The sequence below is a fragment of the Oreochromis aureus genome, linkage group 1 (assembly GCF_013358895.1).
Source record: "Oreochromis aureus strain Israel breed Guangdong linkage group 1, ZZ_aureus, whole genome shotgun sequence".
Classification (NCBI taxonomy): Eukaryota; Metazoa; Chordata; class Actinopteri; order Cichliformes; family Cichlidae; genus Oreochromis; species Oreochromis aureus.
Genome location: NC_052942.1, coordinates 23,605,001 through 23,618,700, shown reverse-complemented (window position 1 = coordinate 23,618,700; position 13,700 = coordinate 23,605,001). Strand labels below are relative to the sequence as shown.

The window sequence follows — 13,700 nt, the reverse complement described above, 5'->3', positions numbered from 1 at the left end:
CAGCTCGGCCGTCGGCACTTAGGCTTTATGAATAAGTGATAGATGATTGCTAGTAAGTTTCTGTTTTGCCCTCACGTTTACATGAACGATCCAGTGTGTATTGTTGAACACGCAGGGCAAATAAATTCTGTTGAAGCCCTGGTTTTTGCTCTGCTCTCCCATAGCGCATCTCCCTCAGTCGGAGGGGTCTGTGTGTGTCTTAAGTTGTTGTCTGGTTATTATCAGTGAAGACACCGCTGACCCTCTTTGTGTCAGCGTTTGATCTTTTCTCGTCCGCCTGCCTGCTTCACTTGGCAGGGCATCACAGGGAGGCTGCAGATGCTGCCTGTCCTCTCTTTATCTCTGTCCCTCCCCCGCTACACTAACTTTTACTGCGTGACAGCCTGGAAGACGTCAAAGGGCATTTTTAATTTCGAGAATAAATAAATAAGCTCTTTCTTTCTCTCTCTCCCTCTCACACAAACACATTTATGATTGAAAATAACACCTTTCTTTTTTCCCGATCTTCCAGAATTACCCCGCACACTCAGTCTCTCCAGACATCAATGCCAGTCTTCCTCCCATGTCCAGCTTCCACAGAAGCAACACCAGCACTTCACCATTCGTCACTGCGGCACATACCCCGTCCGTGAACTCGGCCGATGGGGTCATGGGTACGTTCTTTTGCTAACAGTTCAGTTACCTGCTCAGATTGGCTAATTACTGACCCAGCAATGTAATCATAGCTGAATGCTCATTCTGTCAAGGCACTGAGTCATGCAGGGGGGACAGCTGCTTTGTGCACTGTAACCGCTCCACATTTGTCTGAGTTTGCGATTACAAAGCTTTGCTCTGTGTTTTCGTAGCTGCTGCAAATCGGGGGACTGCCACTGGAAGCTCACAGACTGGAGACGCACTGGGCAAGGCTTTAGCCTCGGTGAGTTACGCTGTTATGTCTACGATGGAAAATGTTGCCTATCAATACTGAGTATTTTCCGGGTAGCGTCAGTGTTGCTTAAGGCATTTTGGTCAAGTTCAAAGAAGTTTTTGCATTTCTAGTCAAGTGTGAAACTCATATCTGACTTCTTTAAGCCCTCGAGCTCAAATCATTCTGATTTTTCTGCAAATCAAAGTAAAAATAACACACACACACACACACCCCTTTTTTTTTTTAGCTTTTGTCTCCAAAGAAGGTGACCTCAGTCATCATGTAGGGAATTAAATGCTATACTGACCGCTGATTAAAAAAGCCCAGAGGACAAGTTTATAGTTGTTTTTTTTTGTTTTTTGTTTTTATGGCCTAAGCCTGGATAATTGTGGGCTTAAACTAAGAGTATTCAAGAAAGGCAACTGTACATTAAAAAAATACTCCTAAAGCCAATGGATTACACTTCAGGGACATCCTGTAATGATTCAGTCCTTTAGATTGTTTATAGTGTTGTGTGTCCGGAGTGGACTCACAGATGAACGTCACCGTTTGAATTGCGTGACGAAAATGATGATGTACATGTGCATTTATGTCAAACATTTTGTGACGTAACAGACACTTTTTATCCTAAACTCTTCCCTTGTTTCCTCAGCAACAATATTTGCTGTTTCCATTTACACACTGGATGTATTTTTGCTTTGGATTTCAAACCTATGATCCTCAATATTTCAACTAAATCTTCAAATGGTGTTTAACATGTTGCATAAACATGAAAGCAGCGTTTTAATTTTACACACAGCACGAGCTGTTCGTTTAAGAGGAATATTTCTTGGGAGTGTGAATCCAAAATATGAGAGTTTGGGCATGGTAATAACAAATTAAGTCCTTTATATTTGCAGACTCAATTCTATTAGCATGACAAAGCTGGAGTGAAATGGACACGGTTGGACTAGGGTGGGGGTGGGTGCATGGATCAGGGGTGCACAGGGGAGTTTATAACTGCTGTGGCTCAACTCCATGGGCCCCCCTTTGTAGAGCTTTTGTTCTCGGCCCTTTTAAATTGGCCGTGCTTATTGGCCCCATGCCGCCTGCGGGAGCGTAACTGATGATGAGGCGGAGCTTCATTTATTCCAGTAAAACGAGCCATGTTTCACTTTGAATGCAGCGTTATTAGCCGGTGAGTGAAAAGAATAGAAAGTCATATATTGTCGGGTCAGAAGTCACGGTTATAAACAGCTGTCGAGAAACTAAGAAAAATTTGGAGATTTGTCTTGAGTTTTATTGGTTTCCAACGCAGAGATAACCGCGCTATTAATCCTCCTTAGTTTTTCACTGAATTGCATGTCTGAGAGTGAAAATGCTGAGCAGAGAGAAGCTCTCTGCTCTCTGAGTGTCGCGGGGCATAAATACTCATTCTTCCCTTCAGACAACGGCCGATCCTCCTCCACATTCAGCGCCACACACTTCAGTGAAACCTCTATCCTGATACTCCAAGCTGATTGAAAAACTAAAGCCCTGAGATCAAGATTGAATAAGGAGATTATTAATAATGAGTGCATTCTATCATCCCCACAGAAGTCGAACGCTTTCCTTCAAGCTCAATTTGATCTTAACTTGGAGGAGAAATCTCTGTGGATCTGTTGTTTTTTCTCTGCTAATTAGTCAGGATCCACCGTAATACCCTGACTTCTCCGAGGCATGTTCCATTATGGCACAAATATCCTCTTATTAAAGAGGAAAAGGAAAAAAAAATCAGGGATGTGTTTGTGCTTTAATCCAGCATTTGTTTAAACAAATGAAATCCCTGTGAAAGTTCTGAAGACATAATCTCCTCGTTCCCTGATTGACATGTCATCCTAAAACTCGGTGACCTCAGCGTGACCTATCAGAGGATGGCACGACGAAAACTGCCAGTATTGCAGCAATGAAACCAAAGTAACTCAAACGTAACTATTTGTCCTCTTTAAATAGACTATGAGGTTTAGAAAGAAGCAAGAATAAACAACATTTGAATATGACGGGGTTTTGATATATGGCTCAGAGTATAATCTCAGGCTACAGGCTGAATTGTGGCCCTTGAGATTTGCTGTTGTTGGCTTAACGGGGTTTCCAGGTTGGGCGTCTGCACACTGGAAAAACTGGACACCTACAAGCAGAGAGTCTGTATACGAGTGAAAATAAAGTGTGCTCCTTTAAAACAGCCTCGTTTCCTAAAAAGGTTAAAAAAGAAATGAAATTTGAGAGTGAGTTTAAAGGATTAATTTAATTGAAAATAGTATAAAGACCTCATTGAAACATTTGAAACAGAGAAAGTCGGTGGCTTTCTTTTAACGGACTTCGGCTAATTTTCCATTTGATGTTAGGAACCTGATTCGGAAAGCTGGAAAAGCATGTTTACTTTACTATTTTTATAGAAGGGTGGTGTACATTGGTAAACACGCCCCTGCTTCAAATTCATCTTATTATTCTTTTTTATTTTTTTAATCTGTCCTGTCTCTCCTGATGTCTTCCTCTCTGCCTCCGCAGATTTACTCACCTGACCACACTAGCAGTAGTTTTCCATCCAATCCGTCGACACCTGTGGGTTCTCCTTCACCTCTGACAGCCACAGCAGGTGCAGCCTCAGCAGGTACCGTGGTGACTGCTGCTGGCACCCCGTCTGGAAGGCCAGGTAGGTCACCAGCCTGTGGATTTTAATCTCATAAACAGTGTCTGCACACATATACTAGATACCAGCAGAAACTGCTTCATAAAGGCTTTTTTTTCCAGGTAAAGTGCCGGTGACACACTCAGTGGCTATTTCTTTTCCTAGAATAGCCAAGCTAATTATCAGGCTTTCATGAATATGTGCCCTATTTTAACTGTGCAAGTGCAATAACACACACAAAAAGGCAGGTCTTTAGGCTGTCTCCAGCTGTGCTTTCTGATTCATGTAGTATAAAAAGGCTGGCTGAAACTGAAGTGGGAGGCAAATGAAAGAGTTTGATTAATAAACTGAGTCTTGTTCACTCAGTGTTGTCATCCCTCCTAAACAGCTGTGCTAATGACAGGTAGGCTTCTCCAGGAAAGTGTGTTATTGTGTGGACGCTGGAGTTATTATCATGGATATTTTTTTCTGCTTTATCTCACATCATTAGCCAAAACATCATACAGTAACTGTGGCTGTGCCTGCACCGTCATGCATCTCAGGAATAAAAGAGGAAGTAATGAATTTGAAGGTCTGCATTTTATGTAACAGTCACAGCTCTGCTTGTGCTGGTCATTGCATATAGGGCCCTGTGACTTCAATTAATTCAATTAATTACTTTTACTCTGTGCTGCATTAGTCGGATTAATTAAAGCCTAAGTAGAGTGAATTGTGAAGAGTTTCCCTAAAACTTAATTTAATACCCCCTTTTAGCTTTAGAGCATCTCTAATCATTTGGTCGTCATTCTCTGTGCTTTATCTGAGTCGGGACGGTTATTGCCATTTCTACATGAATCCATCCTAAAAGAAAGCTTAGTTTAGTCTGGGATAAGGCTGAACATCCACTGAATTGACAGCCATGATGAGTATTTAAAACTGAAGAAACGCGAGAATTAATTTTCAAGCGAACATGTTCCAAGGAAGTTTAATCTCAAGCAAATAGAAGAGATGCCTCATGCCAGATTTATCTGCTGGCTGTGCTCTTTCTGCGGTCCACGAGCACAAAAGTGACATCATTTCTATTGAAAGCATGAAATCTGTGTTGCAAGTTTATTCTTCACCTGCACCTTAAAACAGTCCCTCGCCTGCTCGCCTGGCATCTGCGTCAGGAGCTTTATTTTTGTGGCTGAGGCAGCCGCTCCGCATTGACTCCCAGTGACATCACAGAGAAGTTTTGGCTCTCAGCTTTTTAGGAGGCGCTTTGCTCGAGCTCGGGAGTTTAAATGCAGCTAAGAAGTACCTTCAGAATTATGTGTAGTTTATTTTTTCTGCTGTCATTTCCTTTAAGTGATAGAAATTTATGGACAAACTGTGGAATGACTGCGGCTCTTGGGGCGGCGAAGGGTTTAAAAATCTTGTAATGAAAGTATTTGAAGTGGGTATTAAGTCATTGAAAAGCTTTTCATATTTGCAGAACTGTGTTTATGACTTATAATAGCAGCTCATACTATTCATTCTACTTTGTAGTAAAACAGTTTCAGGAGTAGATTTATTGTTATATAATCCTGCTTTCCCAGACAAGTGTTTTTGTATTAGTTAGATTTTTAGGGGGGAGGATGGGGCGACCAGTTTCCCTCTGAATTGTAATTATTTTCTACAACAAATTCAGAGAACAAAAGCAGGAAAGTAGTAAGGAAATCAGGGCGGCTCCATCAAAGGGGATCCTGTTTGTAGTACACTGTACTTTTAAGTACCGAAAAAGAGATGTAGATGAAGATTATGGTCTGTCAGATATGTTGACAGAGGCGGGAGAGCAATGGAAAGAGAATGAGAGGGGGGGACAGTAAGGGAAAGCCCAGTGTGTTGTTTTAACGGGCAGTTGTGTCATGTGTGGTAATGGAGTGGTGACAGCTGTCTCTACGTATGCCCCCCTCTTCCTCAGCTGTTGCCCTGCCCCGTGGACAGCTGTTCCCCCAGCACACACACATGCATACACACACAGACCAGGCGGCAAAATGCCCCATTTATTCACCAGTGAGTGAAGGAAGGTGGCTGTGACTCAGCTGATCAGAGTGGCGGTGATGTGTCTGTTGACCTATTTCCAGTACAGCACGCCGCACCTGAAAACTGCAACAATATGACAAGCTGAAAAAAACAGTTCAGTGTTTTATTGAATGAAGAAAATCCATATTATATAGATATATATCTATATAATATATAAAGCACTGCTGCCAAATATGTCATGTGGAATTATGGGGAAAGGATATAGTTTTACTAATTATTCGTCTTTAATGCGCCTCCGGGCTTAGAAAAAGAACGATACTCTGAAATTGGCCCAAAATTTGGCTAGTTGTTGATGTAAGTTTCCAAATCCATTCATCATTGGGACTGCACCAATATACAGCACATTACTCAAGGCTGGTTTGTTCAATTAGCCTTCTCTGGTGCACTTGGGGACCAGAGTTTCAGGCTAATTTTTCATAGCCGCCAGCCAGCAGAGGCTTATGTGAAGTTCCTGTCTCACTCACCTGGGAGAAAGCTGAGGCAGAACAGAGACTTTTTCATTTCCTCCTCCAAAGTCACTTTTAATAGTCTGTTAATTAAAGTCGGCTTTTCCAAGGCTATGTGTGAGTGTGTGCGCAGAAACATGAAAACTCATAAGACCAGAGAAGTGTAGTTAGACATTTCATTGGGATGATTTAATGGAAGTTCCCTGAGCGTGAAAGGTGTGATTTTTCTAGTGTTTGTCAAAAATATACATCAGCTGCTTGTTGCCACTGCAGTTTTACCACTGTTAACCCCTTAAAGCCAAGTGTGTCATATCTACTACAAGAGGTTTTGATGCTTCTGCATCATCAGTGTGATTTTTTTCCCCCCTGAAAAATCAGAAAAAATACATTTTTAAGCAATAGTTGCAAAAAAATTTCAAACGTAGCAAATATGATACAAATGAAAACTCACACATGCAAATTCATATACATAAACACAATTTTCTAGCAGTTATTTCATGGTTTAGGCTTTAAATGGTTTAAGCTAAGTTATTTGTGCACTTGCTCTGACAACATCGGTCTGATTTTGTAAAACTGAGAAATAAAAACGCTGCGTCAGTCTGCTCACAGTTGGGACCACTGCACCCCGCTCAGCACGCTATAGCTTTGAAGTGATGTAAATTAAGCTTTAAATTAAGAATAAAACAACCATCAGCGTTCCTCAGGCTCCTCTGCCTTTATCATGGGTTTTTCATTGCTGGTTATTTTAGCAAAATGAATTTCTAGAATCACGCGAAATGACTGATAACAGAAACAAAGTCTCCTTGTGTGGATCACGCAGCAGTGCGCACCATTTACAAGGATGTGGGCTGGGTTTGGCATCCTAACACTATAATAGACACCAGAAGAGCTTGGAAAGACTACGGACACCCTATCCTACTCTGTAAATAACCTGGAAAGGTTCATTACTGTCAAAGTCCATTAAGGTTATTTGATTGCAGTATAATGCATTGCCTCTTGTTGCACATGGCTGGCACTACTTGGATAATTGCAACTCAGAAAAAGGAAAGAAAGAAATGTTGTATTGTGGCTGGAAATGTGATGAGCAGATGTGGATTCCTCTTCTTTAATTTACACCAGATCAAATCAGCTTGATGTGCTTTCCTGTACTGGCCGGTAGATTAAATTTTTGGCTCAGATAAACATGCAAAAACTCACTGTGCCAAAGGTAAATTATAATCTCTCTCCCAGTGCAGAGTGTCTTAGATATCTCTGTATTTAGATCATATGATTAAAATGCACTGGTCTTTATTTAGAGCGGAATTAGATTTGACTTTATGGGACACATTAGTGGAATATTCAGGCTCATATATTTACAGATGTAAATTATATAAAGAGGACTGACTTTAGTGCTACCACATCATCAGTCAAAGATGCTTTAAACTGACTAAAAGTTAAAGAAAAAGAAAGCCCATGTAATTATTTCTTTCACCAAAAGCCTTCATGAGGATCAGGTGCTAAAACGGTCAACTGCGGTGCACTTTCGATTACTCGTTCCTGATGTTTTTGCAGGTTTCTAAATAAAATTAAAACATGCGTGAAAACTAGTCCTGAGCGTGATATTTTTCACTGCTCACATTGTTTTCATACCCATGGTTATTAATGTGCAGATGCAGCGTTCATTTCAGGGTGGAAGTGGGTGTTAGTCAAACCCTGCGCTGGCTCATGTGTCAGGATGCAGTCCAGCCATCAGGAAGTGATGCAGTTAAGCTCTGAAAGATAAAAATACCTCTCATAGAACAACAAGAGACCAGAAAATCAGGATGTCAGTGTGTTATGACTGCGTGTTATTGTGTTTGTCAGTGAGCGTTTTTTGTGTCGGCGTACCAGGACACGGCTTTTGGCCAAAACTGAATCAGATAAGTGTTAACACTGACCTTCACTTTGTCTCTCCTCAGGTACAAACCAGTGGCCCCGCGCTGGTGGGCAGACCCCCTCCTCCCCAAATTATGAGAACTCCCTTCACTCACTGGTAAGCTCTCTGTCCGCCTCCATCTTTCAGTGAGAGGAGGATATGATGGATGCTCGCTTTAGATAAGCTGCCCATGAAGGACTGAGCTAGCATTACAGGGAGATTCCTGTCTGACAAATGTTTTGCTGAGGAAGGTGGGGGTAGAGGGATAACCAAACTGAACAATACCTGTCCCTTGGGGCATGCCATCTGTCCTCCACTCTGTGGGCCAGGTCTGGGATGACAGTTGGGGGATGGGTTTAGTTATGGGGGCTGGTGTGGGGGTGGCAGCTGTTTGCTGAACCTCTTCTCCAGAATTCCTTCGCTGCCGTACGACCAGAGCTGAAGATCGGATTTCATCCAGCCCTGCTACCTGATGCACATGTCATGTGTTTACATACTCTACTGGGAGTTTATTCCAGGGATAAACGGACTTAAATAAACTTACTATACAGATCCACAGACATATTTATATAATAAATAAAGATAGTATAATATTAGGTAATAACCCAAACATGTTTTAGCCACAGTAAAAAGCTACTTCCTGTATGTCAGATAGTTAATGTCTGGCATGAACAAAGCATACGACTATTTATTATTTTATGTCGTGAGGTAGATCATATTCAATGACAATAGATAGCGGCCACACAATAACACAAAATGTTAAATGCCTTCATAGACAAGCTGTTCAAATTAAAATGTAAACGTATATGTTGTTTAAAATTGTTCTACATGTGATTTTTAAGGGTCACAGTCGCCTGCAGTCTTATCACATAGTTTGATTTAATCAGCCAGCTGTATGTAGAGACGGCCGTGGTAGAATGGGTCATCAACAACCAGCTGATCCAAGCAGAGGGTGAACAAGTGAATTAATAAAAAATATGCGTAATAAGTGTTAAGGAAATGCGTTTATGTTTCATGTGCATGAAAGAAAGAAAATATCGACCGATAGATTCATCATGATATAGTCTGTAAAGCTCCTTCATAATTCGTATTCACACTTAACAATGAAAAGACATCCAGGTTTAATATAAAGGATCCAATATCTACCTGGTAGGGATGTTCTTTAAGAATGTCTTGAATCCATACCCGGTTGTTTCTGAGCCATTTAGGCTTCTAAGAGGTTAAAAAAAATCAATTGCAGTTTTTTATTGAATGAAAAATCCAGCTGGCAGCCAGTGAAGGAAATTCTCATTTATAATCAGCGACGTTCAAGAGTGTGTTGAAATGACATCGTAGATCACGGTCCTCTGGTAGTTACGACAAAACTACTTGGAACATTGGAAAGTCCCAGAGAGCTCTCGGAAATGGTGATGAAGCTCTTTGAGGATTAGATTACAGTCAAAATGACTAATTTTGTTACTGGACGGGGCTGTGAAGAGTAGTTTTATTAGTTTAAGACGAATTTTTTTTAAAAACTGCAGACTTTGGTAATCAACACAACACGCACAGCTGGATGAAATGAACATAAGAAGGCAAAGTAATAAGGCACAGAAGACAACAACATTATTTATCCCAGCACATAAAGTCAGTGTAAAGTTTTAAACTTGTGGCGATGCAGAAAATGTGACAAGTGCTGTAGTAGGGGTCCGTAAATGCGCAAACAGCGAACCATTTTTATCTTTACAAAGTGAGTCGTCAGCAGCTGTGTGCTTCTTTCTAAATCCTGCCTCTTTCTATGTGCTTTCACAAAACAAAAAAACAGCGTGTTTGTAGTATTTATAGATTCTGATCTTTTTTCTTTATTCTCTCTTATTCTTATTTGACTTTGCCAGAAAAACAGAGTTCATCAGCAGTTACATGAGCATCTCCAGGATGCCATGTCTTTCTTAAAGGATGTCTGCGAGGTACTCTTCAGATAGACTCTTTTTTTTTTAACCCATTGCGTGTTCCATACATCATTTTGTTTTCTTGCACAAGTTCGACTACATTCTTCACAGTGAAATGCACTTTCATTTATTACTACTTCTGTCGCCTTATTGTCATGTTATGTTGTTGTCGTTTTTTTGTTTTAGTTTTTTTCTGCAGCCATGCCAGCTTGTAGTAATCAGCTTAGGTTCAGATGACAATGAAATTAAGTGGCTGCAGTGCCTCTGTTCATTTGAAAAACAAATGAGAACATATCCTGACTTCTACAACTCAAGCTGAAATGGCTCATTTGATCTTGCATTTGAATTGCCTTCTTTATCTTGTGTTTTTTTTTTTTCCTCACCATACAATCAGCATTTTCAATTTTTGTCCTAATGTGCTTATACTAAGCTGCTCTGTCCTTCTTTTCCTCCCTTCTTTTTCTCCCTAACCCTTCATTTCTCAATCCCTTTGGTCCTCCCAGTCTCGAATGGAGGATCGCCTGGACAGATTGGATGATGCAATCCTTGTTCTGAGGAACCACGCAGTGGGCTCCACCGCCAGTCTGCCCAGCGACATACACAGTCTGCTGGGACAGGCACAAAATGGGCCAATAACAGCTATTGGACCAAATTTTCCTGCCTCTGCATTGGTTCCAAGTCGGACTGCAGCGATGGTATGATAACTTCATATAAGTATTTATTTATTACTGTACGGTATTTTTCAAACTACACCACATAAAACACCTTGGCCACCTGCTCAAAAAAAGGAGAGCTTTGAGACATTTTCCACAGACGAACAGTTGAATTTATACCAGCATATTTTCCATAAGTGTAATGGCTGGCCGTAGGCTCACCCTCCTCTTGAGAGCGGCTGTATACACAAGGGTGAGAGAGAAATGAGGAAAACAGGCACAAAGAAGTAAAGTTGCGCTATGCTGTAGGACGTGTTTGTGCGTTGCGATCCTTCTAGAGTTAAACTCGAAGCCCCTTGAGAACTGGGGGAATGCAGGTCTCGGTGTAAATCATGACGTGTTCGCCCATCCTCCTTCCGAGGTATTTGATTGTATAGAGCCAGGAGATTTGAACACATCTGCAGTGGAAATTAAAATGGGATGACTCGTCCAACTGTTATCTGGAGGTGTTTGGAAACAGTTTGGCACACACACAAACTTAAAAAGAAAAAGATCAAATTAATTTGAATGTGGGAAGAAGTTTAGATTACTTTTTTCTCTGAGATAAATGATGGAAGGAAAAGTTAGACAGTGATGAGATTTTGTATCTAATAAGCCAGTGATTAGCTGTAAATGTGGTGCTGCCTTTAAATTCAGACCTAAAATTAATATTCTTGTTTAAACGACTGTTATACAGAAAGGCCAAAAGGCTCCTTTTGCGTGTAAATTGATTATTAATTAATTATTAAATATCTGCTTTTATGCCTCTGTGAATAGAGTCATTGTTTCAGCTCCAGCATGTTTAACTTTTCTCTATAAAACAAGCACATATTGTGAGTAAAGTGTTTTGGTAAGGTTGTACTTTGATGCAGCATGAAGAAAGAATGAAAAGATCCATTTCTGAGTGCAGACTGACATTTTAGTGCCCAGTCTGCACTTTTTGTTTTCTTGTCTTGATCATTGCAGTGGAGCTGTCGGGCAGAAATTCATTTATTTTCAAAGCAGTTTAGTTTTTTCTTTGTTTTAAGGCGGTATTTTTCCTGTCGATGGTTGTTTTCACTCGTACGCAGAGGCTGCTGGGTAGCTCACTTTGTCCCTTAACAAGAATTTTACTGTGGTTGTCAGAAGAGCTCAGTTTGATGTATTTGTTACAGAGAGCTGGGTTGTGGCAGTGATGTTGACCGACTGCGACTGTGAGATAGAACATACTGTGTCTGCACTAACACAGCACTTCCTGTGTGGGAAGAGGTCCCTTCAGACAGGGCTCAACAGCCTCGACACGGCACAGCCACAGGCTTTTTACTCCGGCTGTCACCCCGCCCTCTACCCCCTTCCACCCCTTTTCATCACTTCTTTTTAACAACCCAGGAAATCTGAATCGTTGGAAACGTGTGTCTGAACCCGCAGCCTCCACCCAAATAGAGGTCCTCAGCTGTATGGTAATCAGGCCCAGCCATGAAAATGGCAGCGTTCTTTTCTTGCCAGAGCCCCAGCCTCACTCCTCCTCCTCCAGACAAAGAGTTGTTTGGACACCTGTTGAGAGCACAGCAAAGATTAGCGTAGCGCTGGGGAAGGGGAGGATCTCGGAGCGGTGGGGTTAACAGAGGCCAACAGTGACTGGGGATCACATTCCAGAGGAAAAGAGGGAGATGCTCTCCACCCTTAGTGATGATTTCTCCGCCTTTCCTCAGTCCTTGAAAAAGGAAATCAAATAGCTCTAGAGCATGTGATAAAGGAGGGGCTTTGTGGCACAACGTGGTGGGAGTTGACCATTTCTATGTTATGAATGTGAACAAAATAACAAGGAGATAGTCAGACATTGGAGTGGGTTTAGCTTGACTTCTTTTGAAACTGAACACAGAAGGATTATTCTTCTCGTAGACATGAGGAACAGACGGGTCCTCAGTTGTGGTTACAGAGCGGGCAGTCTGAGAATGTCGCAGCAGCGAGCAGTAACACAAAATGTAACAGTGACAGAGACAAATGAGGAGGCTATATATGGACCTTTAAGTATGGCTAAATATTGTGGCACAGGTGTTTTTTAAATTTGTGTTTATTTTCTATTTTCTACCCTTGATTATGCATTATAACGCTGCTGTGGAGCAAATCTCCAAAGTACCCACAGGTGTTGGTAATGACAGACTTGAATGGTGATTAAACCCAGAACTTGTGTCATGCTGTGACTACAGGTTTTAATAAACACTGCTACAGACAGCATCTAATCTAATGTATATATACATGTATAAAAGCATCTTTTTTATGATCAACCAGTGTAGAGTGCTCACCAAAATGTGCAAATCAGTATAACTAAGGTTGCTCTTTTACTTTAAAACTGTGTGATTTTCCATTTTAGGCTTTTCTCCTGCTCAAAAGTGCTGTTTTATTTTTATGAACAGTCTCCAGTGAGTGTGTGGCTGCTTCCTTTCTTCATGTGTCCTTCCTGTCTGTGTTGCAGCAGGGTGGTGACGATGCTGCCAGCCTGAACAACAGCCACGGAGGCCTGCCCAGCGCCGGCTCGACATCCAGCACAGAACTCAATCACCAAGTGGAAACGTTCAGAGGTCAGCTCCACCACGGCGCCTCGCTCTACAATATCCACACGATTCGGTTTACGTATGATGTCTTACCTCCGCATTTCTGTTACTAATAACAGGTCTTACTTCAGGCCTGCCTGGGCAGGTTCCAGCAACCCTGGAGCTGAAGGTGGAGAAACAGGACAAGGATGAGATGCTCGACAGCATCTCCACCGATAACAAGTCAGATGACGAGAGTGACAAAAGAGATATGAAGACACCCAGAACAGGCCCACGCACAAGGTAAGAGGACCTTTCGATACGAAAACGTGTGAAACATTCTTCAGTGAAAATAAGCTCTATGGCGTGCTTTGAGATGGTACAAACGTGGGATAAGGCTGGAAAGGTTTTCTTTCATATGTGACAGGCAGTGGAAATCTGCTACAAAGCTTAATTTACCTTTACTGTCATTATTTGATTTAAAATAGACATGTCAACAAATGGGAACAAGAGCTGGGTAAAGAAATCCCAGAGGAGATGTGGAGAATACTGGATTCAGTGCTTTTTAACACCCCAAATTACAAGCAAATGGATAAATCTGAAACAGCCCTGCTGGAGATTATGGAACCAAAC

The 13,700-nt window shown here is 41.5% G+C and overlaps 1 protein-coding gene across 5 annotated transcripts in view; it reads left to right on the top strand.

The window, feature by feature from the left end:
* The window catches only part of tcf12 (transcription factor 12), an 84,444-nt gene that overhangs the window by 65,006 nt on the left and 5,738 nt on the right, over positions 1-13,700 (top strand). Inside the window, exons 11-18 of one of the 5 annotated variants that reach the window (XM_031758047.2) lie at positions 512-653; positions 846-916; positions 3,434-3,578; positions 7,981-8,054; positions 9,809-9,880; positions 10,366-10,557; positions 13,010-13,115; positions 13,208-13,370. In XM_031758047.2, coding sequence (XP_031613907.1) covers positions 512-653; positions 846-916; positions 3,434-3,578; positions 7,981-8,054; positions 9,809-9,880; positions 10,366-10,557; positions 13,010-13,115; positions 13,208-13,370 — 965 coding nt within the window. The remainder of the gene's footprint in view (positions 1-511; positions 654-845; positions 917-3,433; positions 3,579-7,980; positions 8,055-9,808; positions 9,881-10,365; positions 10,558-13,009; positions 13,116-13,207; positions 13,371-13,700) is intronic. The other 4 variants (XM_039610861.1, XM_031758051.2, XM_039610854.1 and 1 more) reach the window with 4 other exon arrangements.